The 23,363-nt window shown below is 32.3% G+C and overlaps 1 protein-coding gene across 3 annotated transcripts in view; it reads right to left on the bottom strand.

Moving 5' to 3' along the window:
• LOC106764636 (myosin-15) overlaps window positions 1-14,611 on the bottom strand; it is a 37,362-nt gene extending 22,751 nt beyond the window's left edge. The window contains exons 1-10 of one of the 3 annotated variants that reach the window (XM_022782483.1): window positions 14,175-14,611; window positions 13,953-14,099; window positions 12,908-13,053; window positions 12,646-12,802; window positions 12,478-12,536; window positions 8,637-8,793; window positions 8,316-8,465; window positions 8,061-8,197; window positions 638-784; window positions 445-546 (exon numbers count right to left, since the gene is read on the bottom strand). In XM_022782483.1, the coding sequence (XP_022638204.1) occupies window positions 445-546; window positions 638-784; window positions 8,061-8,197; window positions 8,316-8,465; window positions 8,637-8,793; window positions 12,478-12,536; window positions 12,646-12,802; window positions 12,908-13,053; window positions 13,953-14,099; window positions 14,175-14,294 (1,322 nt within the window). In that variant the 5' untranslated portion in view covers window positions 14,295-14,611. Of the gene's footprint in view, window positions 1-444; window positions 547-637; window positions 785-8,060; window positions 8,198-8,315; window positions 8,466-8,636; window positions 8,794-12,477; window positions 12,537-12,645; window positions 12,803-12,907; window positions 13,054-13,952; window positions 14,100-14,174 lie in introns of those variants that run through there. The other 2 variants (XM_014648937.2, XM_014648938.2) reach the window with 2 other exon arrangements.
• Between the last annotated feature and the right edge of the window lie 8,752 nt (window positions 14,612-23,363).

The following is a 23,363-nucleotide window of genomic DNA, read 5'->3' as shown; positions in this document are numbered from 1 at the left end:
AAATTTTGTGTTGTTTTATGGCAATCAATTGAACAAGATGTGTAGAAATTATAAGATCTTATAAGGCATGTTCTTCGTTTTTGAAAAAGACGCAAGATATTTTTGTCAAAGTCATTCAACATCTCTTTAATGCAACTCAAAGAGTAGCCTCTCTCACTGCATTTTCTCAATAAAGAGGATTGCACAATTGATTGTCTTACTCCTTATCATAATGCATGGGAAGTTCATTATCAAATGTGACTTGTTTGGCTTCAATCTACTCATGCTTAATCAATTCTCTCATGTTCTCGGATGGACTCACATGGGAAGTTCGGGAGAAAACTCCCAAATACTGTGGTCTTCAAGTTAAATCACTTGTGTACATATAACATTCCACAATCCATATATAAACACAAAAAACGAAAAGAGCTCCTACAAATGACAAACAATTGAAAGCCAACATACCTATTATCCTTAAAGCACTCAAAACCATAAATATCCAAAACTCCAATTTGCATCTTGGAATTGATGTCTTGCCCAACAGACATATTGATCTTATCAACAAGCCTGTTAAAACAGCATAAACAAAAAGAAATTGTTACTCTAAACAATGCATAATAAAAACTACATCCCAATTTTGCATTCACCACATGTCTACCAATCAAATAAACGAGCGTAAACAGTTTTCGCCAAAGCATCACGGCCAGCAACAGCAGCATTGCAATCAAGGGCCTTGACAATACTTCCTTCACGAGTTTGTATTGAACGAGTACATAATGTTGCCAACAGTAGGTCTACATCACACCTATTAAAAGAAAAGTAGAAATGTATAGAAAAATGAAAACTTTGTATTTCCGTATCAAAAGATGGAAGTGTTAAAGTATCATTGTCATCCTAACTATGTCGGTACACCAACTAACAACGATCATTTGCAGCATCCAAGCAATTACAGAGAGTTTAGAAGTGATGAGCTCTTGTTTACATCAACTATTTACAAACTACAGAAGCTCATCTAACTGACAGAATCATATATAACAAGTCAATCAGACTTGTAACTAACTGACCAATAGAAATCAACAGATAATAATAGTTGTAACAAAGTAATAGATTACATGTGGCAAGTTTGTTGGTGTACTTGTTACGGGTTGTTAATGTTCATTTAGTCATTGTACTGTTGTACTGTGCGTTTATGCTTTGTAGTATAAATATATACATGTACACATTTTTTCAATGAGTTCAGTTTAATAAAGTCACTTCAGTCAAACATGTCCCTCATCTCTCTTTATTTAGCATGTACACATTTATTGTTTCTTTATTTAGCATATTATAATTATAGTATATGATGGGCATATCTCTGAATCATAGGATCTGGTTGTCTGGGAGCTATTATTATACTTCCTAAAATATCTTTATAGCCTTGTATATATAGATTGTATTCTTAGCATAATAAGATGAATCATTCTACCCTAAATTATAACATTACATAATATGGGAAATTAGGATGATTGATTCCTAATTATTAGATGTATTTATTATAATTGATTTTGTATTATGCTATGAATACATGTGTGGTCTGCATTAGACACACAATTCATTTAGAACATATAAAGTTCTATATTGTATCAAAGTAGGTTCTTTGAGTTTCTTCAACCACTATCTTTGCCACCCGTCATAAATTTTTTGTGTTTCAACACTTATGTCGGAATACCTAGTCATGCTCTCCTAATTTTAGTTCTCTATAGCACCTTTTTCACTTTTGTCCATGTTGGTAGACCATGCTCCAACTTGGCCAACGTGCTCCAACCTAGCCAACCATGTTCCAAGGCAAAGCGTGTTCCAACCTAGCAAACCGTGTTCCAACTCGACAATACGATTGAGTACATTTTTAACAAGCTTAGTACATATATACTCCAGCTTGAAGGGAAGTGTTAGAATAAAATCATTTGTTACAGATTTCTAGAGAATTAGACGTTACATAATCTGGAAAATTAGGATGATTGATTACAAATTACGTGTATTTATTATAAGTGATTTTGTATTATGCTATAAATACATGTTGTGTGGTCTGCAATAGACACACAATTCATTCATAACATATACAATTCTATAAATTACTATAAATTAGATGATACAAATTACCTTCACCAAAGACAAAATGTTGAATCAGTGATTAAATCTCACAAACTTCAATGATTTGTCGTAAATCCTATTATTCCTTCTAGGTATATCACTGAACATGATAGAACTCTTGACAATGTTAATCCTGATTATGAAGCATGGGAGGTTTAGGATCAGATCTTGTTTGGCTAATCTACACTCTCAACGTCTGTCATGTCACGTGTGCTTGGCACAACACATTCTTATGAAGTTTGGAACCAAATTCATGAATATTTTGGATTGCAAACCAAGTCTCGTGCACAACAATTGCACACTGCAATACACGCTGTCAAACTATAATCCAAAGCTAGATAGAAATATCTACATAAAAATAAAGGTTATGTTAATGAACTTGGTGTTGGAATGCCTGTTAGACATAAGGAACAAGTTGATGCTCTACTCGAAGGTTTACCATCTGATTATGCTCCTGTTGTTTCCAGGATTGAAAACAAAAAATGTCCTCCTTCCATTGCTGAAATTGAGGCTTTATTATATGAACATGAAACTCATCTAAATCGTTATGCTCAAGAGTCACAGAATGTAGTCTCCCCTTCATTGAATTATACACAGGCTTCACTTGGTTGTGGTCGTGGTAGTTCCAGATCCACTTCCGGATCATCTTTTGGTGGTGGTAATTTTGGTAGAGGCTGCAGTGGCAAGTTTGCCATTTTTTAGTGCCAAATTTGTCTTAAATTTGGCCATACTACTAACGTCATGTCATTTTAAAGTTGATGTCTCTTATCAACCTCATAACTCTCTTTGCTTCATTGATCCAGCCACGCAACAATCCATTCCATACTCCTCTAGGTCACAGAGGACTTTTAACACATGGATAAATCCCAATCTCAAGTCTGGTAGTACTGGAAACAATCAAACTAGCATTATGATTACAGAGACTACTTCAGGGGACAATAGGCAATGGTTAAGCAAAGATTACCAGACTCTAGGGCAAGCTTTCATGTTATTGGTGAATCTCAAAATATCAAACAGTTTCAGCAATTTGATAGTCCCCATCAAATATTCATAGGCAATGGTTCAAGTTTCAATATTTGTGTTGTTAGTTCCTCTTCTTTTTCCTCACCTTATAATCCTACCGTTCTTTTGAAATTAAACCAATTATTGCATGTTCCTTCCATTACTAAAATCATGTTAAGTGAGTCAGTTTTCCTAAGACAATTCAGTTTTCTATGAATTTCATCCTAACTATTGTCTTGTTAAATTTCAGGGACCAATAGAATTCTTCTTCCCGGTGTTGTCGGTGCTGATGGGCTTTATTCCTAACAAAATGTCCAATTTCATTCTTTGTATCTATCCTTCTTCACGGTGTATATCTTTCTTCTATTCCTCTTGTTGTATTGGTAAGGCTCATTAGTTACCCTCTCATCTATCACATTCTGCATATTCACCTTTAGGATTGGTTTTTACTAATCTTTGGGATCCTGCTCACTTCACATCTTTTGCCGGATATAAATATTATGTCTCGTTTATTGATGTTTTTTCTAGATATACTTGGATTTTTTCCACTAAATCTAAAGGTGACACCGTGTTTCTTTTTCAAACTTTTAAACAGTTTTTATTGAGTTGCAACTTGGTTTATATTAAAAGTGGGTTTTAGGCCTAACTCAACCTTACAAAACCGGCTTGTAATGTGAGGTTTGCACCCACTTATATACACTTAAATGGCCTTATCTCTAGTCGATGTGGGACTTTCAACACACCCTCCTCACGCCGAGGTATATACATCTCGAGCGTGGGATTAGACTTTTTAATGGGTGGTCCGATAGCGGCCCGAGAGCGGGTGGAACAACATGCCCAACGACAACAGAATTCGCTAGGATAGGTTTCAATCATGGCTCTGATACCATGTTAGAAGTGGATTTTAAGCCTAACTCAACCCCACAAAACCGGCTTGTAAGGTGAGGTTTGCACCCACTTATATACACTTAAAATCCAAAAATGTTCAGTCTCATTGGGATGGGGAGTACAGTGCATTCACTAAGCTCTTAGCTCATATTCATATTAATCATAGGCTTATTTGTCCTCATACACATCACATCAACAAAATGGAGTGGTTGACAAGAAAAACCGGCAAATTGTTGACTTGGGTTTAACTCTCGCATAAAGCTTCTCTTCTAAAATTTTGGTATTATGATTTTACTACAGCAGTTTACATAAATAAACGGCTTCCTACTGACTCTCTGAATTTTGCCATTCCCTATGTTGTTCTCTTCAATAAAGATCCATATTTCTCTTTTCTTGGAGTTTTTGGATGTGCCTGTTTTCCTCTTTTAAATTCATAAAAGCTATAAATGCTTATCCCAAAGTGGTCAAGATTACATTTTCAAGGATGTTCGTTTCAATGAAGATGAATTTCCTTACTAATAGGTTTCTGATAAAGAAATCTGATCCAAACCCAAACTAACACACAAGAATCGATTCAATAGCTCTGTATAACCTCCGCTCGGTATTATTAGACAGGAAAGAATACAAGAATTGTGGCTAATATGGGAGCCTAACCTCCCCCAACAGGAATAACAGATCCTGTTTAGAATACACCAAGAGTCAAAAGTGTCTTCTATTACTAACACTCAACTATTTATACAAACCCATTCCCACCCTTACCTAACTGTCAAAAACTCAGGCTACTAACACTTCCTTCTCCTCTCATACACTATCAGTCTCCTATCACTTACTCATTTTTTTCCAACATTCCTAATACTGTTCCGAATCTAGATCAATATTTTATTTAAATCCCAATCTTACACCCGCTTATGCCTCTCCTACAATGTCGCCTACTCCGGTGGCTGTTAATTCTTCAGAGGTTCCAACATCATCAGAATCTGTTTCTTGTACTGCAGCTCGTATTGCTAATACTGAAGCTGTGAACTCATCACAGATTTCATCTTCATCAGAATCTGTTTCTTGTACTGCACCTCATACAACTAGTACTGAAATCTGCCAAGAAATTGCTGTTCCAGTCAATGTTCATCCCTTGCAGACTTGGTCTAAGTCTGGTATTGTTTCCCACAGAATCTGTCCTGTTACTTTCTCATTCTGAACCAAAAACTGAGACAAGCTCTAAAAGATGCTAACTGGTCTGCTGCTATGCAACACGAAAATGATGCTCTTATTAAGAACCATACTTGGGATTTAGTTCCTTTACCTTTTAATAAACAACCTATCGGGTGCAAGTGGATATTTTGAGTCAAGGAAAATGTTGATGGCTCTGTTAATAAATACAAAGCTAGACTTGTGGCCAAGGACTTTCATCAAATACATGATTTTGATTTTCATGAGACATTCTCTCTGGTAGTCAAACCCGTAACCATCAGAGTGATTATTACTCTTGCCGTTACCTATGGTTGGAAATTATTTCAATTAGATGTTAATAATGCCTTCTTATATGGCTTCCTTGAAGAGATTATTTGTGGTTCAGCTCCCTAGTTTTGAAGTAGCGATAAAACTCTTGATTGTAAATTGCATAAAACTTTGTATGGTCTTAAGCAAGCACTTTGTCAATGGTTTCACCGATTACAGCACAGTCTTCATGAACTTGGATTTGCAAGTAGTTCGCATGATTCTTCTTTATTCATCTAGTGAAACCAGTCACAAGTGTACTTTTTGGTTTATCTGGATGATATTATCATCACGGGTACATCAGCTGCTCTTGTTCAATCTGTTGCGGTGAAACTTCATGCTGCTTTTTCTTTAAAAGAACTGGGACAGCTGGATTACTTTATGGGTCCTGAAGTCAAATATTAGTCTGATTCATCTCTTATCATGACTCAAACCAAATACATCATAGATTTACTTCACAAAACCAATATTATTGAAGCTCATCCTATTTCTTCACCAATGGCTACCAATTGCAAAGTTTCCAAACATGGAGCAGATTTATTTTCTGATCGAACATTATAAGGCCAGTTGTGGGTGCTCTTCAGTATATAACTATAACTCGTCCAGAAATTAGCAACTCTGTGAACAACATTAGCCAATTCATGGGCTCTCCTCTTGAGTCTCACTGGACTATTTGAAGCATATTTTGCGGTATCTTAAGGGTACCAACTTCCATGGTCTCCATTTTTTCAAGCTGCTTCTCCTTACTGCTCCTTTCCTCTCAAAGCCTGTTGTGATGTTGATTCAGGTTATGATGTTGATGATAGGAGGTCTACATCTGGTGCAGCTATTTTCTTTGGTGCCAATCTCATTTCTTGGTGGTCTAGAAAGCAACAAGTCGTTGTTCGCTTTGGTATGGAGGTTGAGTACAGAAGTCTAGCTCAAACTTCTGCAATTGGATTTCTGCACTTCTTACAAAATTACGTATGGGGGTTGAGTACAGAAGTCTAGCTCAAACTTCTGCAATTGGATTTCTGCACTTCTTACAGAATTACAAATGACGTTTTCTACTCGGTTTGCTTTCCTACATGCCAAACTCAATGCGAAGAATTTCTCTCTTGATAATTCTTTCCCTTGAGTTTGAAGGGGGTTGTTGTAATTTGAGATAATATCTTTAGAATCTTCCTAATTAGAAAAAATAAATACATAATCTTTTATTAGAAGGTGGGTTTAAGCCTAACTCAACCCTACAAAACCGGCTTGTAGAATGAGGTTTGCACCCACTTATATACACTTAATTGGCCTTATCTCTGATCGATGTGGGACTTCAACACACCCCCTTCACGCCGAGGTATAGACATCTTGTGCATGATAGTAGAAATTGAGTGGTCCAATAGCAATCCGACGATGGATGGATACAGAAATGTCCACTTAGAACTTGCTAGGATAAGCTCTAACTATGGTTCTGATACCATATTAGAAAGTGAGTTTAAGCCTAACTCAACCCTACAAAACCAGCTTGTAGGATGAGATTTGCACTCACTTATATACACTTAATTGGTCTTATCTCTGATTGATGTGGAACTTCCAACAGGGGGCTGTTAGTGTACTGTTACAGGTTGTTAATGTACACCTAGTAATTGTACTATTGTACTGTGCGTTTAAGCTTTGTAGTATAAATATATACATATACACATTCTTTCAGTGAGTTCAGTTTAATAAAATCACTTATGCCAAACATGTGTCTTATCTCTCTCTCTCTCTCCCCTCCATGTTCTATCAAAGTTGTTATTCGCTCACAACACCTAGCAAAGTGAAAAAAATTAAGCCATTCAGGTCAGAAATGAAAATTTTAAAAAAAAAAAAAAAAAAAAACTACAATATGGGGCCAGTTTACTTAGTTAAGAATAAAATAATACTTGCTTATTTAAGTATGCAGAAAACTGCTTGTACTTAAAAGACTACACAAAAAAAATGTAAAAAATAAAAAATAAAGCACAAACAATCCAGCCAATCATGACCATCAATTACATATTAAAAGAGAAACAGAAATAATCCAATTTATTTGGTATGACTGCTGACAGTGACAAATACAAGCTAACTGACTTAAGGAAATCATCAACTGGTAATGACAGCTCTAACAAACTAACAGAATAAAACAGATAAAGGAGTTACTCACTCATAACACATAGCAAAGTAAAAAAAGTTAAGCCATTCAGCTAGAGATGCCAAAAAAAAATCTATAATATTATGACCATAATACAACTTAAAAGAAAAACAATAATGCAATTCATTTGGTATTCCAGTCGTTTCTCCAATACTGCACAGAACAAAAACATAGAAAATGTTAACAATTTTTTTTCCATTCACCTGCTGTTCTACCAGACTTCACTAGCATAAATTGTCTATATATACTATACATGATCATACTACCAGAAATTAATAAATCAATATCATAAAATGTTAGCAGGTTTAAAACTTGTGCATTTGAGTTGTGAGCGCAAATGCTTGAATCAAATGAAATTCAACCTAGTTATGACTCATTTTATGACCATAAGATTATAATAAACAAAATATAAATCACCTACATGAAAAGATCAGAAGCCATCTGCATATGAAATCTTGATTTGTCATTCTTGACTGCCGATGAGTCATGCTCTTTTCCAGGAGAAAATTCAATGTTTCCCAAATGTAAAATTGCTGCTAAGACACGAAATATGGCTTCCTGATAATAGGAAGAAGGGATGACTATTAGAAAAGCACTGGCCATCAATAAAACTGTCCATTGAACCACAAAAGCATACAGTAAAGCAAGAAATACACTGAAAGAAACAGTATTACACCTGATCCTGGTGACTAATGCCAACAATATCCATTGCTCTCCTTGTCTTGAGGTATTCTTCTGAGTTGCTTACACCATCTAATTCATAGATTTTACTTTGATTTAGATAGTGGAAGTGACTCGGATGTCCTAACTTATACTTCTCTGCATCCTAAAATGAGGCATCCCAATTATAAACTATAACACTTAATGCTCTGGCCATGATATATCAAAATCATAGCCTGCACACGCACAGTGCAAACAATCGCACTATGCTGCAGTACTAACCCACCCCACTACAACCCAACAAAAAAATATAGTATGCCTCAAAGAAATTAAATACCCTTTCAAATGAACACAACTGATAAAAGCAGTGATAATTTCTCTCTGGATCCGTTATCTGCACTACTCGTGATCTTTCCAGTAAGTAAGTTCTAATTGCAGCACCAGATATTCTACCATTTGAATCAAACTGAATTTCAACAAACTTCCCAAAACGACTGCAACCAAATAACATAGAGATAATGAGAGGCTATGAGCAATAATATAAATGGAAGAGTAGATTACAAATTCCACTCCTTGACTGTAGATATGTTTAGCACATAAAAAATAAAATGATGTCAAAACAACCCAAAATAATAGTTCACTAAATATGTTTCTATTCAAAAGTCTGTTTCATTGTTATAAAGCTCAAACACTCCTTTTAGCATTCCCATATCAATACCTCCCCAACACTAATACAACACGTGCAAAACCATTTTAAAATTTTTATTAACTTGGATATTTAACCTCACACCTCTATAAGGCTGAGAAACTTGAGCCAACATCTCCGAATGAATGGACATTTCAAAACAAAAGTATTATAAATGTAAATAAATATATTCATATACATATTTCTTTAACAATTACGAAAACCCAAATTAAAAAGAATATTAAATTTTAAAATATGGTGAAAAATGGAGTTCCTCTATTTTTTTCAATGTCAGGCTTTTAAATGACAAAAAAAAATACAAAACTAAGAAAACTATTTCAGGATAGGTGAACATAACTTTATTCAAAGTATATAATTCATCTTGTTATGGTGAAAAATGGAGTTCCTCTATTTTTTTCAATGTCAGGCTTTAAATGACAAAAAAAAATACAAAACTAAGAAAACTATTTCAGGATAGGTGAACATAACTTTATTCAAAGTATATAATTCATCTTGTTTGGGTCTCTTTTCTTTGCAAAAAAAACATATAAAGTGCTTATGTTGTAATTTGGGGAAGTTCCATCGGTAATTGGTGCTCGCAAATAAGGAGGAGGACACCAACACTGATAAAAATATACAGGATTCAAGAGTGGTGTTTTCAATGGCACCCTACGGCAATGAGACAAAAATCCTCCTTTCACATATGGAGGATGGCATGGCAGCATATGGAAGACAAATAAAAATTACATTCACTAAAAAAAAAGAAGAAAACAATAAAAAAATAAAAGTATGAACAATATATGGATTAATTCAAAAAAAAAAAATATCATGTCTCCTAAGAAAAATATCATAAACTACTAACAACCTCATTTTCATCAAATTCAAGAGTTCAAAGAAATTAAAAACCAGAATAAAAAAGCAGCAAAGCAATCAAAATAGAAATAAACAGAATAAAAAATAATTAAAAAATAGAAGTAAATAGAACTGAAAAAAGTTGGAATTCAAAATATTAAGTAGAAATAGAATAATTATAATTTAGCAAAAGTATTAGAAAAGAAGTATAATTGTTAAAAATATATTAAAAAGACAGAATTGAAAGTAAATAATTAAAGAAAACAAAACATAATAATTCAATAGAGCAGAAAAATAACTAACAGAATTAGAGAAAACCAAAAATAATAATTAAAAAGTAAAAAAAAAAAAAATTATAAAATATATACGAAACAAAAACCCAAAAAGCGAAGAAAAATTTGTTCAAAGGCGAGAGTAGGACAGTAGTTGTAGAAGGTTGGAAATCACCAAAGTGTGGGAGGTTGGATGCCTGGAGGAGACTAGGTCATCGTGACTCGTGAGGGAGAAATGTATCGTCACTTTCTGCTTCTTTTATGGTTTTAAACCCTTTTCCGAACCACATGGTCTAATTCCTTCTGTCTAGTTTTTGGTCATTTTTGAAAAAGCATGACCACCATCCCTCGTGTTACCAACATAGCCATCATTAAATAATACTGCAGAGAGGAGGATCATCTGAAATATGATTATATGAGGCAGCTCTGGTGAATGATACTGAATAGGAATAGGATGGAGGGGTAAAGACTTGAACACAAACTCAAAAGATAAGGAAATGGAGACAGAAGGGAAGAAACTCAAGGAAAGAAATATCAACAAAAATTAGATAATGATGAAGAGTCAGCAACATTTATGACCCCTTTGACATAGAGTATAACCTAGGAAAACCATTCATGAGTGCAAGCTGAAAGTAAGAATAGCCAACTAGATTATGGATAAAAAAGACGTGAAGGGGTAAAAAAGAAAACATAGAGAGGACACGAGTGAATGAGGTAATTGGTTGACAAGAACATTAGGGAAGGCACCCAATTGATAAGATAAAATGACATGAGTACAAACCCAGAGCTAAAGTGGAAAACTACCATGAAGTAGGAGAGTTGAGTTATTTCAACAAATGTTGTCAAAAAAACTGTTATGATCATGTCATACCAGTATGGCATTGAAGTTTTGACTTCCATTATCATCTGCTATATGAAGCTTTTTGGCATTGTTTATCACAGTTCCTGACATGCCACTGCAGTTTACAGCACCCATGGCAGAAATTCATAGGGTTTGATGTTTTGTTTTACAAAATCCGGTTTAGGGTTAGATCTTGGCCCATTTTAGAAAACATTATTTAGAACTCCCTTTCTGACAATATTCAAAGTCTGCGCTTCCTATCTCACCTGCAAACCACTGAAGCTGCTGCCAAGCAAGTCCAACTAGACTTCTCCAGTAACCACCCACGCCAGAAACCTTAACCACAGCGGACTGATCTCTATTAAGATTTTCCAAAAACATTTTCCAGCAACCAATTAATATTGTTTTTTGTTCTTCCTTAAACTTCTTCCTTTTCTTTGTCATTCTTTGTCTGTTATTTATTTCTTCAGATTTCTTTTTCTCCATCTCTTGTTCTCTCCCTTTTTGCTGTCTATCCATACACTATGTTGCCATTCTTGCTCTTCATCTATTAAAAATTTATGTGTGCGGCTCTTTTTTAAAAGTTTCAAAATTATAGTTCTCGTTTAAAAAAAAAAAAACCTATTCTTATGGTTCTATCTTTTTGTAGGTTTTTTTTCTGAACTGTTATGTTTATGGCTTTATGTGAAGACATTATGAAACTTCAATTTTAGTTTATGTAAGCTGTTGATATATATCTACGTCATTCTTAATTTATTTTTTTTTTCTGTTTTTGAACATGTTCCTTTTTGTCCACCACAACTTCTGCCATAGGTTGCCACGCCATGTGTATGTTGAATTTTTTACTTATCACCAAAGACCATTATCTTCAACTGATGACCTTAGTTTCAATAAGGTGTGTATTTTTATGAGTTTTAACATAAGACATCCATCCAATTAATAAGATAACATGTATGCCTTTTTATAGGCATTGGCTGCAATACCACAAAATCAAAATATTGTGTTTCTTTACATTAAATTGTACAAGGCTACAAGCTATAGGTCCCTATTATATAATACATTCAGTGCATGTTGGATTTAACTTATTTTGGAGAAATAATCACCTTTTAGAAAGGGGTTCTAAAAAAGGCAATTCTTTCCAACAAAATAATTTTCCATAAACAAGCACTTGGAGGAATAAAACCAAAAGAAATCCCCTAAAAAACAAATCTGCCAATCAGCCTAAGAACTACGTACAGAAAAAGAAAATAGAAATAAAGAAATATTTTCAAAACACTCCCCACTTGATGGGATACTGATTAAAAAGATGTCACATATCGAACATGTTTTCTTCAACAATTTATTTCCATAAAATTTCACCCAAGCTAAGGATGCTCAGGAGATATACTATTCGTGAGCCAAATCCTAAAATCCAACACACTAAACCAGTCTTATTTCTTAAATAACCTAGAGTATTGCATAGGATAAAAAAAATGCAAGAAAGAGAGTAGAAAAAAATTATAAACACAAAAAAGAAAAGAAAATTCACCTCGAATTGTCATTCCTAACAGTTCTTGCATTACCAAACGCCTCTAGAAGTGGATTGGACTGAATCAAGTAAAAACGAAATTAGCATCCCAAATTGATTTAAAAGCAAATGAAACTTAGAAATAAATATCTATGAATTCATGATTAATTGAGTTCAACAATTGTTTACTTCAAGAACTTGTTGTTCAACTGTTCTATCATCACCAGCAGCACGTCCACCAACAAAGGTAAGATACTGCATGATCAATTTTGTTGTCTCAGTTTTTCCAGCACCACTTTCGCCGCTAACCAAGATAGATTGACTTTTACCTTCATTCATCATTGCTCTAAATCATGACCAACAAAATCTCACGCATTTACAACATAAATTGGCAAGTAGCAAATAGGGTAAAATTTGCAAATATAATCAAACACACCAAATGCACCCTCACCTGTATGATGCATCAGCGACAGCAAAAACATGTGGGCTAAGCTGACCCAATGGAGCTCCCTTATATTGCTCCATCATATGGGAATCATATAAATGTGGAAGCTTTGTGAACGGATTAACGGCTATTAAAATGCTGCCTGTATATGTCTAACAAAGAAAAACAAGTCAGGAAAAAAGCATAAAATAACAGTCCACAAACATCAAAATGGTTCACAGTTAATATTAGCAACTGTGAATGCATTAAAATCAAAAAAGTTCATTCACTGAAATCCCCTGCAGTTAATTTATATTCGTTTATAGATTTGAAATTGATTATTCTAGTACGTGATCATTAAACAGTGCACTCGTCAAAATCATCAATGCAACTCCTCATAAGCAAAAGCAATAATGTATTATGAAAAATATCAAAACAGTATATACTATGGATATGTCTATATATCCTTCTTATTATTTGGCAAGAAGAACATTATTTATACAATTCTACACTATTCAGTAATCAGTTTCTCAACCAAAATTTCTAATAAATTTTGGAAATTGTTTCCAAAACAAGTATTTTGAAAGCCGGAAAACCAAAAAGTTTGGAGATGTTTCATCGTTCCATTCTTCTGTTTTGCTATCCAAGTTTAAGGGTGTGTATCATCTGTGGCGGACTTGGTGAGGGTGGAACCTAGTCCAGAGTTGGGTTGTGCTGTACTGGATTTGCATTCATAATTTCAAATACTTTAAAAAAAAAAAAAAAAACATGAAAATCACCCACCTTACATGCTATCACTTGTCATGCAATCCAGTGTCATGGAATATGATTAATTAACCTCAGCTACGCGTTTTACACTCACACACACGTCAAGTTGTCCGGAATTGATTTTACGTGTAAGCCAAACAATCAAGTAACCATACTCGAGAAATTCAAAGCTACTAAAACCTAAAAACAATACTTCCGTGTGACCACTCCACTTTCCAATAATAAAAATATCTATCAGTCAAAGCCTAAACGTCTAGTCAACGGCAATTCAACATCTACCAACTATCCAAAAGCAAACACTCACATAGATGTCATTGAGCGCGTATCTTCTTCGAAGATTGAACATCACTCCAGGCTCGTTCAAGTACGCCAACCGCGTCATGTCTTCGAATCCGCCATGCTCCTCTTCGTCAGCATCCCTCGGGAACAGTTTCTCCTTGGAAGCAAACACCTGCACATAAAACCTCCTCAAATTACCAAAATCATCACCAAATTCAAATTCGCACCATCACGTGAACTCGCTCACCTTCTTGCCGGAATCAGTTAGTAGCAGAATCTTGTTACCGTCAGAATCGAGCACTTCAGCTGGCAGCCAGGCAGAATCCCGGTCCTCGACCCAAACCTTGGAGCCGTGGAGCAGATTCATGGCGTTGGTCACCGCGAATTGCAAAAGGAAGAGCAATTCAAAACCCTAGGAGCAGAGATAAATGCAGCGAAAGGAGATAGGGCGAGAGAGACGCAAGAGGTAAAAATGTCGTGTTCCCGCTCGAAGAAGAGCGGAGGCTGTTGAAGTCAAAAATCAAAAATCAAAAATGGGAACTGGCAGACTGTGTATTTATATAGCGGTAGGTACGACACGTCATCAGTGTGCGTTGGTGTGAGAGAGTTCGTTTTCGACTATTCACTCTCGTTTCAACTTTCCTTGCCTGCCTCTAACATTACGGTTCAAAATTTATTGCAGTCGCATTCCGAAGATTTCGAAAAAGAACAAACACAAATCGGTAAAAATTATAGCTTAAATTCCTTACGAACGTTACTAAATGTTTTTAAAAGCATTAAGTACATACTTTTAAGTATAATATTTTTTAAAACATATAGTATAAACATTATTTATAAGTATATTTTTTACAAGTATGAAGAATAATATCAAAACTTTTAAAATATATTATACTAAAATATAAAGACTATTTTATATCCTAATAGTTATTATATAAATGATTTTTAATTTAGTAAATATAATAGTTGATTATTTTTTGTTTTTAAATTTAATTTTATTCAATGATATTTTTGTAACGTTATCATGTTTCACAAATATTATTCTCATAACTTTATTGTTATTTAAACTTTTGTTGATATTATTATTCAATTATGATTTTAAGGTGTTAAACGTTTTTTTATACAAACTCGTTCTCGTACTTCTTCTTGTTTGATACAAGTGATATGGAAATTTTTACTTAGTCATTATATTAAAGTGTATATGATAATACAATAAAAGGTTGTCCAAATGTAATTACTCGTGATGATATTTTTAGAAATGGCAAAAAGGAACATTAGGTAATTTTTATCCTTTTTGTCGACCTACAATTTTTATGCAAAACTTAAGAGAATTATATATGTTATTTAGTATGTTCGGAACAAGAGATTCTCAAGTCTTTTATTATGATGTGATTTAGTTTTGATGTGCCAATCTTTTTCTTCTCAAAATATAATTTTTAGATATAGATGGAAAAAATGTTTAAATCTTTATAGAGTTTAGAGTTTTATATATTTTCAAAAAAAAATTATTATGCTAATAAATTAGCTAATGTGGGTTTGATAAATAAAAAATGTTTTAAATGATATTATGTTTTATCCTTTAGTATTAATTTTGATTTCTTTTTCATAATAGATGTCAACTATCAATGGATGGGAGGGTTTAGTTTTAGTTAAAAACTTGTGATGCATTCTTTGTGAATGGATTTAGTTTGGCCCATGATGGTGGAAGTAACGATAAAGAATAAAAAAAAAATTCAAGTTTTATTTTGAAATTTTTTAGATTCAATCAATAAATTACTAAGACAAATACAATTGAATAAAACTCAAAAGTGTAAAATCAATTAGAAAAAACAATCATAAGCTAACTTAAATAAAAGTTATGGTGTCATATCTAGCTTCCATGCAACCGCAGCCATAGTTTATTATCAAACATAACCTTAAAATGAAATTAAAAACAAAGATATCATCTCCTACCATTAATTATCATGCATTTCACACTAAGTGTAACAAGAAACCACTTACTACATTGATCATCTTAAACATATAACATAACCTATCCAATAACTTTGAGACATATACATATTAAGTGTGGAACTATATATTAATGGATGAACTATAGTGGGTAAAATATTAGACCTAACCAATTAAACAAGTTTGAGTCAACTTTCCAAAATCGGTTTGTAATGTGAGGTTTGCATTCATTTATATATTTTAAACATGTCTTATTTCTAGTCGACGTGGGACTTCAAACACAAATTCATCTTTTACCCCTCCCAAACCTATTCTAACCTTGCACTTTATGATGCACTAGTATTTCAATTTATGTCACGAATGTTTCAATTCGTAGTAAAAGAAGAAAAAGAAAATAACAATGCATAAGAAAGTGAACAATAAGAAGAACACCCAAAAAATGCATTGGAATAAATCTTTTAAGGCATGGTTAGTGATTTGAGGAAAGCCACAAATCATCAAATGAAAATTTGGACTTTTGTTCAAAAGTTTACAAACTCACCTCAAGCACACCTCTCTTTAATGCGCCTTAGAGAGACAAACAAAAAAGGATTGAAAACATCTTTTTTCTAACAATTCATAAAGAATCAATCAATCATCATGCCACCTTTCTATGCATATATCAGACAAGAAAATTTTTAAGGTATCTCCTGACATTGTTATCCCTTTGCCTCCCTCGGATCAACCTCAATAGGTCATATACAACCAAAGAAGAGTTTATATTGTTATTCCTCAACTAATATCTCTTATAATAGTGCATATTCCATACAACGGTTTGTGTTTGACAAAGAAAGCTTAAGACGACCCTTCAAGAATTTGAAGCAGCTCATGCTTAGGACCTAAAGACTTATGCTAACTCCATCTTCTAAGTCCTCTCATGAACAAAACTACACGATCGCCTCTAAGCATCTTTATATCCTACTTGCACCACCATGACATTATTTATTCAAGAACTAAATTTCTACCTCGATAAGGAGTTGTGGATGATTAGAAAAGGTATCCAAGGTTACCACAACACTTTTGAACCCTTTTTAAAATGTTTTTATATTTGGATTCTAGCAAAAGATAAAAAAAAATATATTTAAATTATAAATTTACATTACTATATACATACAAATGATTTTTTATCCATATGTTATAAATTGATTCAAAATATTGGTTGAAAGTCACTTTGTTTAATATGCATTAAAAAAATAGCTAACACCAACAATCACAATTCATCAATAATGGATGAAATTCATCACTAAGTATTGTTCTAAAACATATTATTTATGACAACATTTATCGATAATTTGGTCGTTTGAAAAATTTACCAACGAATTTATGAAATATCTCAATAATTTCCACGACATTTGCTTTGTCGTTAAGATCATATTATCGACTGCTGTTAGACTGTCAATAATGACTTGTTGTAGTAATTGAATTACATACACATTGTACCACCAACGTAAATGTATTATATATTGTCAGTGTAAAGATCTTAATTCACTGCACACAAACAAAACCTACCAATAATATACACAATATATGATACAAAAGCACATATTATAAATTATTCAACTAATAATATTATGTAATGAAAATTTTTATACAATGAAAAGTCCTACACAATGAAAACTCCTAATAATAAAACTCTTAATATATATATAACAATGAAAACTCCTAACAATCGAAACATAATAATGAAAATTATCAACAATTGAAACTTCTAACAATCAAAAATTCTAAAATTGAAAATTCATAATTCACATGAAAACTCCTAACATTATGGGACTTACATACTACCACCTAAGACTTCAATACAAAGACCATTGAATGTGTTTGAGATTGGTATAGTGTCCTCTTTACATGTAATCGTCTAAGATTTTTCTAGTTTAAAATAAAGAAGTCAATTGCATCTTAACAATGAAAGAATTCAACGTCTTAAACCCAATAAGAATGACATATCAAGTTCATGATGTGTAATTTATTAAATGTTTTTCCATTTCTTTACAATGCCTTTGGCATCCGCTTTCGAGCATGTATTATGTTCACTCTGAACTCATGTTACAAACACTCATTGTCAGTTAACAATTTGTGCAACTTAAGTTCAATGTGCACATAGTAATGCTCACAAGTGAGTGTCAAAGGTGTTGCAAAAAAAGGGGAAAACAATTAATCAAGTAGACACTTGTGAACTTGATATATTATTCTTATCGGGTTAAGATATTAAGATGTCCAATTCTCTCATTGTTAGGAGTTTTCATTTTTAAAATGCAATTGACTTTTCTATTTTAAACTATAAAAATCTCAGACATTGATTAAACACATTCATGGTCTTACTTTCCCCAGTCTTAATTAACAATAACTGAAATAACGAGTTCTTAGCACGAAAGTATGAAGATATGCAAGTTACTAACACATTCAAGCATTGGAGACAAAGGCATGAAAATTTCAAATGAACATGTTAGACATATGATTAAGCATTTTGATAAGTGCATATTTATGCCCTCATTTATCCTTTAATCTTGGGTTTTTAATTGGTTTTTGTGTTTTCATTTTTTTTTAATTAAGATATGTTATATTTAGGTTTATTGAGCATTATTAGATACAAAAATATGTTAAAAATAACTTTTTATTTGCATAAATATTCTTTTCGTATTTTGAGGCATATTAATGTAACTGCAACTAAGTTGAGTTCATGGAGGTGTGAAAATAAATTGATTAAAGATTCATGACACCTTGAATATAAATCAAAAAATAGAAAATAATTAAAACCAAAAAAATTCAAGCCAAACATTATATGAAGAAGGCAAAAAAAAGTATGAAAAAGTGAAGAAATTTTGGTTAAGTCAAGAATAGGGAACGAACAACAAAAATTAGACCTTGCATTTTTTTTCAAAAAAAAAAAGTTTTGATGATTCAAAATATTTATGATAAAAGATAATTTAAAAAAATATATGTTTATATATTTTAGTTGATATTTTAATTATATAAGTAAATATCCAAAGGTAGTATTTACCAAATCTTATTTAATATGGCAAGATATCTTTTTATATATTCATAACAACACAATATATAGAGAAGAAATTGAGTTATTTAGAAGATAATTACATAAGATTAAATTATCAGAAAGGAGATTTTATGAACAGAAATACTTGGGAGAAACACATGAAGGGAGCTTATCAACCCTTTGAGGGGCCTAATTTCGTTCTTTCTCTCATATTTCATGTTTTTCACCCTATCTTCTTATAATTTTATGTTATTTCTACATTTCATCGAATGATAAGCCTATGAAGTTGATTTTATTGTAATTTTTTAATTGGATTATGAGACTAAATGAGATCTATATTTATTTATATCTTTTGTCTCTTAATCAAGTATAAATAACGATTTTAAAATCCTAGCAAATTAGGATAGTGTTAAATCTACATAATATAACAACACATGAGTCCAATGGTTGTTAATTATAATTGATAAGTTATTTTTATTAAAATTAAAAACTTTCTTGTAATTAAATGAGTTTTTGCAAATAATTAAAAAGTTACATTGGTTATAGGTGAAAAATTTAATTAAACTAAATCAAGAAGTTACTTTAGTCAATTAGTTTTTTAATAGATACAAAAGGTTAAAAAAAATAGTAATATTTAATTGAGAAGTTATTTTGGTTAAATTTGTTATAGTTAATCCAGAAAAAAGTCAATTGGGAAGTTACATTAATTAATTTGAAATTCTATAGAAAATAATAATAATGAAAACCAATGATGAATCTTACTTTAAAAAAAGCAATGGAATTAACCTTTGCTTTTTATTATTTTTATCTGTTTTTATCTTTATTAAAATTTAATTTCTTTCTTTCATTTATTATTATTTTATCTAATATGTTATTTATTTTGTTTATCTTAATATCTTTATACTAATTTTTATTTTATTTGACCAACCCTTTTGTATAATGTTTATAAGGACTAATTTGTTAGGAATCAATAGATGAATTTAGGTTATCTTTATCCATTGTAATATTTTTGCTACTTTTTTTTTAAAATACTAAATTTGTTACAAATAAGTAATATTAATATGATCGTTTCAATGACATCGTTATCACATTTGCAACTACCAATAAAAACACTCTAACATGTAACTATCATACATTTTAACTCAAGATTTTGTATCTTTATGACTTAATAAACCAAGACTCAGAAGAAGCAACTTTTTAAGCATTTAAAGACATGAAAACAACAACTCAAACATGTTGTCTAGACCTTAATTTCATGCCTAAATAACAACACAAACAATAGCTCAAACATGTAGTCCATACCAACAATTCAAGCTCAAACAGTAGCACAAATAACAACTCAAACCTCATTGTTCCAACCACCAAAGCATGCCAAAAACAACAGTCAGGATGTAGCTATTAATAGAAACACTCAAACATGTAGCTATCATACATTTTAACTCAAGATTTTGTAGCTTTATGACTTAGTATACCAAGACACACAACAAGCAACTTTTTAAGCCTTTGAAGACATGAAAGAACAGCTTAAACATGTTGCCTAAACCTTAATTTCATGCCCAAATAACATCTCGAACCTGTAGTCCAAACCAACAATTCAAGCCCAAAAAGTAGCATAAATAACAACTTAAACCTTAATGTTCCAACCACCAAAGCATGCCTAAAACAACAGTCAGGATTTGACAAGCTTTGAAATTTTAAATTTTATAAATAATGTCAACTTAAAAAAAAAAAGGAAGATAACAACATATCTAATGATTCTAACCTTAAAAGATCCAAGAAGAATAATGAAAAATAAAGAATAAAATAAGGACATCCAACAAGGATGACCATTATTGAAAAATGGAAAAAGAAAGTGATAAAGTTTACATGGAATGAAGAGAACCATAAAACCTTTGCACACCATCCTCCAAAGTGGGGGTTGAACGTCACCCATTATCGGCACGACTAAATCCCTATCATCGGCTAGGTTCCACTCTCTTATTGTGCACACTGGGACAACCTTGATGGTCTTTGTTCATTGCAACAACACAACAATAATCGACGAGGGTGGCAAGGCATTGCAAATCAATTGCTCGGTTGAGAGCACCATCAGATATCCTTGAAGATCCAACATGGAGACGTCAATGTCAACACCTATAATCACTCTTGACAAGGCCAAAAGCTCACTCAAAGTTGAGTTTTTGAAGACCTTATTGAGAGGGGAACAAAGTATGGAAAATTAGGAAACAAAATTTAAGAGAAATTTTAGAAACTCGAGAAAAGGAAAGATCAGATATGTTCGCAAATTCTCTCACTCAATTACCGACAACTAATATTCTTCAGTAAACAATCAAAACCAACTAACTAACCAAAAAAAATTTCTATCAGTGAAATATCAAAATTCATCAATAATAATAATTATACATTACCAACATATTTTCATTTTTCAGTAAATTTTTGTTGTCAAATTTGGTATTTATGATAGTGATGGAATAAGAATTACAATAGATAGAAGTTCTTAAAATAAGTTGAAATAAACGGAAAAAAAGAAAGTGAAAGATTAAAAGTATTTAGTATAGAAAACATAGACAAAAAGGTGAAAGTACGTAAAAAAAATATTATGCATTATACTATTTTATTTCACTTTCTCTTGTCATTTTTTTTCCTTTCTTTTATTCATCATTTACCGTTATATTTTTTTTTTCCTTCTTTCAAAGAGGTCAAAATATAAGAAAATCAAGTGTAATAATTCAATGAAACCAATATAATAAAGAAATTAAAAACTCATTTTTAACTTGAGTAAAATTAATTTCAATGAAATTTATTTAAATTAATTTTATTTATAAATTTATACCATATAACGTATTTTTAAGAAAAATAAAACACAAAAGTAGTTCGACATTGTTTTGGCTATTATTTTTAATATTTCTGTATACTTTTAATACACTGTCACAAATTATAAGACATAAGAAATATGAAAAATATTCTTCGAGTTTGGTTGCAACATTTGGTATTGAGTTATTTAAAAAATTCCCAGATATCATAATTTGAAAGTTAAAAAGTTAAATGTTGTTATTTATATGGTATAATTTAAAAAATTATTCTTTTAACAATGTTTAATAATCTAGATTGTACAATCTTTAATTGAAAAAAGTTAATTCTAAATTACATAATTCAGATTTTGAAACAATATTAAAAATATTATTTAAATTACACAATTCAAAATACAATATTTAACTTTGAATTTTTTAAATTGTTGAATTTAAAAAACTTTCTAACAATGAGCAAGGAAGGATGCTTTTGACATCTCTCACAATCATAAAGGTGTACAAGCAAACATAGAGGTTCGGAAAGTAAAAACCCACTTTTGGGTTTTGTCCATTGAATAGAATTAATCATAAGAGTGTTTCATCCTACACCTCTAAGCATTTCATTCTACACCTCTAAACTATAAGACAATTTCAATTTTATCCCTAATTAAAAAGTGTTTTAATTTTTAAAAAGTGTTTTTCTTTTTTAAATGTGGTCAAAGATTCCTAAGAGTCAGATTGAATTTCATAGCCTTGATTTTATGTGTATCAGATTTCATTCCACTTTCATTTCTCACAACACTATTACCCTTTTCTCCTTTTTCACCCTTGCCTTACTCTCCTTTCTCATAGAGCACAACACATTCACACAGTAAAATCTTTTTTTTTTGTTTAATAGGTTCAGAGGTCCTTATATTTGAGGGTTTGTTTCAATTGGGTCCTTCAATTTTGAAAGTGATCAATTAGGTCCCTAATTTTGTTAATTTGATTCAATAAGACTTTTTCCGTTAACTGCAGATAACGCCCGTTAAGTTTTTTACGCTGATGCTTCCAAGTGAGACAGTTTCAAGTGTATAGGTGGATTAAAAAATTTTAAAATTATTTGCAAATAAATTAATAAATGAAAAATTAGAGTTATTGGCTGGGTTTCGTGGTTCTTGGCTGGGTTCGTGGATGAAAGCAGAGAAAGAATGTTTTGCTAATCAGCTAAGGCCGGAGTAGCTTATCGTCAATGGGTTGCCCCTCAAGCCGGATGAGATGGTTGATTTCGCAGATTTCCCCTCCAGACCCAACTGGCCCAAACCCCTCATTGCCACTGTCACGGCCAACCACCATAACTACCCTGGATGCTCCACTTGTGCCACCAACAGCCACCACGACCCCAAACGAAGCAGAAACACCCTCCCCCTGCGAGATCGAGAACACCCAGAAACAAAACACAGAACAACTCACCATGTTCACGAGATCAATCCCAAAACGGAGAGAAGGAACCTCCGTCGCGCCTTCGCTGCCACACGCACCAAACCGCTCTACCTGCACAAAAATCCCAACCACCACACGAAGGAGAAGAGGAAAGGAAAGCTTTCCCTCCTTACAATGTTGTATAGAACTAGAAAAGAGAAAAGGGAAAGAATTTTCCTCTGCCTGAAGGAGAACCTTCTAGGGTTTC

Source organism: Vigna radiata, chromosome 6 (assembly GCF_000741045.1).
Source record: "Vigna radiata var. radiata cultivar VC1973A chromosome 6, Vradiata_ver6, whole genome shotgun sequence".
In the NCBI taxonomy this organism is placed as follows: Eukaryota; Viridiplantae; Streptophyta; class Magnoliopsida; order Fabales; family Fabaceae; genus Vigna; species Vigna radiata.
Note: the sequence above shows the minus strand (reverse complement) of the source record. Positions and strands in the feature narration are given on the sequence as shown.